Source organism: Pteropus alecto, unplaced genomic scaffold (genome assembly GCF_000325575.1).
Source record: "Pteropus alecto unplaced genomic scaffold, ASM32557v1 scaffold134, whole genome shotgun sequence".
NCBI classification, from domain to species: domain Eukaryota; kingdom Metazoa; phylum Chordata; class Mammalia; order Chiroptera; family Pteropodidae; genus Pteropus; species Pteropus alecto.
The window spans coordinates 435,944-437,669 of NW_006436283.1; the positions used below are offsets into that span (position 1 = coordinate 435,944).

The 1,726-nt window shown below is 59.2% G+C and overlaps 2 protein-coding genes across 3 annotated transcripts in view; one reads left to right on the plus strand and one right to left on the minus strand.

Annotated features, from left to right (window-relative positions):
* Positions 1–1,726, minus strand: part of HEXDC (hexosaminidase D) — a 21,336-nt gene that overhangs the window by 890 nt on the left and 18,720 nt on the right. Inside the window, exon 14 of one of the 2 annotated variants that reach the window (XM_025046989.1) lies at positions 962–1,585. The exons of the other annotated variant lie outside the window; for it this stretch is intronic. Within the exon in view, the coding sequence (XP_024902757.1) occupies positions 1,253–1,585 (333 nt within the window). The 3' untranslated portion in view covers positions 962–1,252. Of the gene's footprint in view, positions 1–961; positions 1,586–1,726 lie in introns of those variants that run through there. 2 annotated transcript variants of the gene reach the window in all.
* LOC102877986 (uncharacterized protein C17orf62 homolog) overlaps positions 8–1,726 on the plus strand; it is a 5,456-nt gene continuing 3,737 nt past the window's right edge. The window contains exons 1-3 of the mRNA XM_025046994.1: positions 8–119; positions 820–945; positions 1,671–1,712. Of these exons, the coding sequence (XP_024902762.1) occupies positions 110–119; positions 820–945; positions 1,671–1,712 (178 nt within the window). The 5' untranslated portion in view covers positions 8–109. The remainder of the gene's footprint in view (positions 120–819; positions 946–1,670; positions 1,713–1,726) is intronic.

The following is a 1,726-nucleotide window of genomic DNA, read 5'->3' on the forward strand; positions in this document are numbered from 1 at the left end:
GGGGTCAGGCCGCAGGCTGGCGGCCCTCGCTCAGGCCCGTGACCTCGCCGCGCGGGCCCCTCAGACGCGCGTGGGGACCGATAAGTCACGTCAGGGAGGGAGCCGCGTGATGTGCCAAGATGCAGGATTCGTTAACGTGTGTGTGGGTGATCTGTGCCCACTGTCGTCAGGAGCTTGACTTTGCAGGCACCTTCTGGGCAGCTCCCCAGAACTGGGTCCCCTGGGCCTGCGTCTTGGGTGTATTGGTCTGCTGGGGGGCTCCTCCATGAGGGGAGGTCAGTAGTCCTTCTGGGGGGCTGCAGCCCATGCTTTTAGATCTGCGGGCCCCGCTGGGTGCAGCCCATCTCAGCAACTGGAGACCATAGAGTGGCTTTTTTGATCCGTGCCAGAGCTGACTCAAACCATGATGAGACTCGCAGTTCCCTTTTTTGGTGGAAGCCAGCACAGGGAAATGAGGGCGTTCTGGTACATTCTGGTAGGGTGCCGGAAGCACGGAGGCTGCTGGGGGCTAGCAGTTTCTGAGACTGAGGTTTCCAGGTAAGACGGGGCAGGTGATGATCAAGTGCTGCTTGACGGTTTGTGAGTCCGAGCAGGGGACGTAGCCCTAGTGCGGTCGATATAACGGCGCAGAGAAGGGCCTTCCTTACAGAGGAAATAAGGCCTGAGCACAGAGACTGCGGCCATTACAGGCCACTGGTTCCCCAGCCTGTGCTGGCCTCGCTACGGGGCCAGGCCCAGCTTCCTGCTCTGCTGAGTTGGGCGCTTGTCTGTGGGCAGTGGCTGCAGGGCTCCAACTGTCCGTGTGTCTGCCCTTCCCAGCCCCCAGTCTCCCGTTAAGAGTGGTACCTGACGGTCCAGGGATGTACATGCAAGTAGAGACACGCACCAGCTCCTGCCTCCATCTGAAGAGGGCGCCGGGCATCAGGTCCTGGTCCCTGCTGGTTGGTAAGGGTTTCCATATTCCCCGCAAGATAAAAAACATAACTTTGAAAAAGGATGAAAATGAAACCAATTTTTTTTCTTGTTTTACCACCCCCGAAACAGCAACGATTTTCTTTCTTTCTCTGGGGTTTCCTTAGAGGTGATGTGCGTCTATCTCGTCTTTTCTTCACCACTTAACACCCTGTAGTTCACATGTTCTCTGAGATCCCCATGATCTCCTTGTACTTGCTTTCACACACTTGGCCACAGGTGTCTAATTTATGTCACAGGCCTACGTGCTGGGTAACAGTGCGCCCATTTTTCCTCTTCCTCAGTGAGGAGTCAGGGGGTCACTGCCCTGGCCTCTGTCCCCGTACCTGCCGATCGGAGGGTCCTGCACCCCCCGGCAGCTGCACCACGTGGGCTGGATCAGAGGTGTGAGGGAGGAGCCTTGTGCCTTCACAGCTGTCTCTGGTCCCCCTCTTCCGTGACCCTGCACGTGCCACTGCCTGTGTCTCCTCACCTGCCGTGTCATGGTCCTTTGTGTTCGGTCTTCATTCCACACCGTGTGCTGTTGGGCTGATGCCCATGTCAAGCTTCTGGACGAAGCTCCTGGCTGTTTCCCCCACTTCCGAGCCTGCCGGTCTCTGCCCTCGCCGCCCGCCTGCAGCCATCGCCGGCCACGGGCAGGAGGTGGGCTGCGGGCTCGGGGGGCGGCCCAGTTGGAACGCACTGCTCTCTCTTGGCAGGCATCCTGTCGATCGGCCTGGCCGCTGCCTACTACAGTGGAGGTGAGGTGCACCGC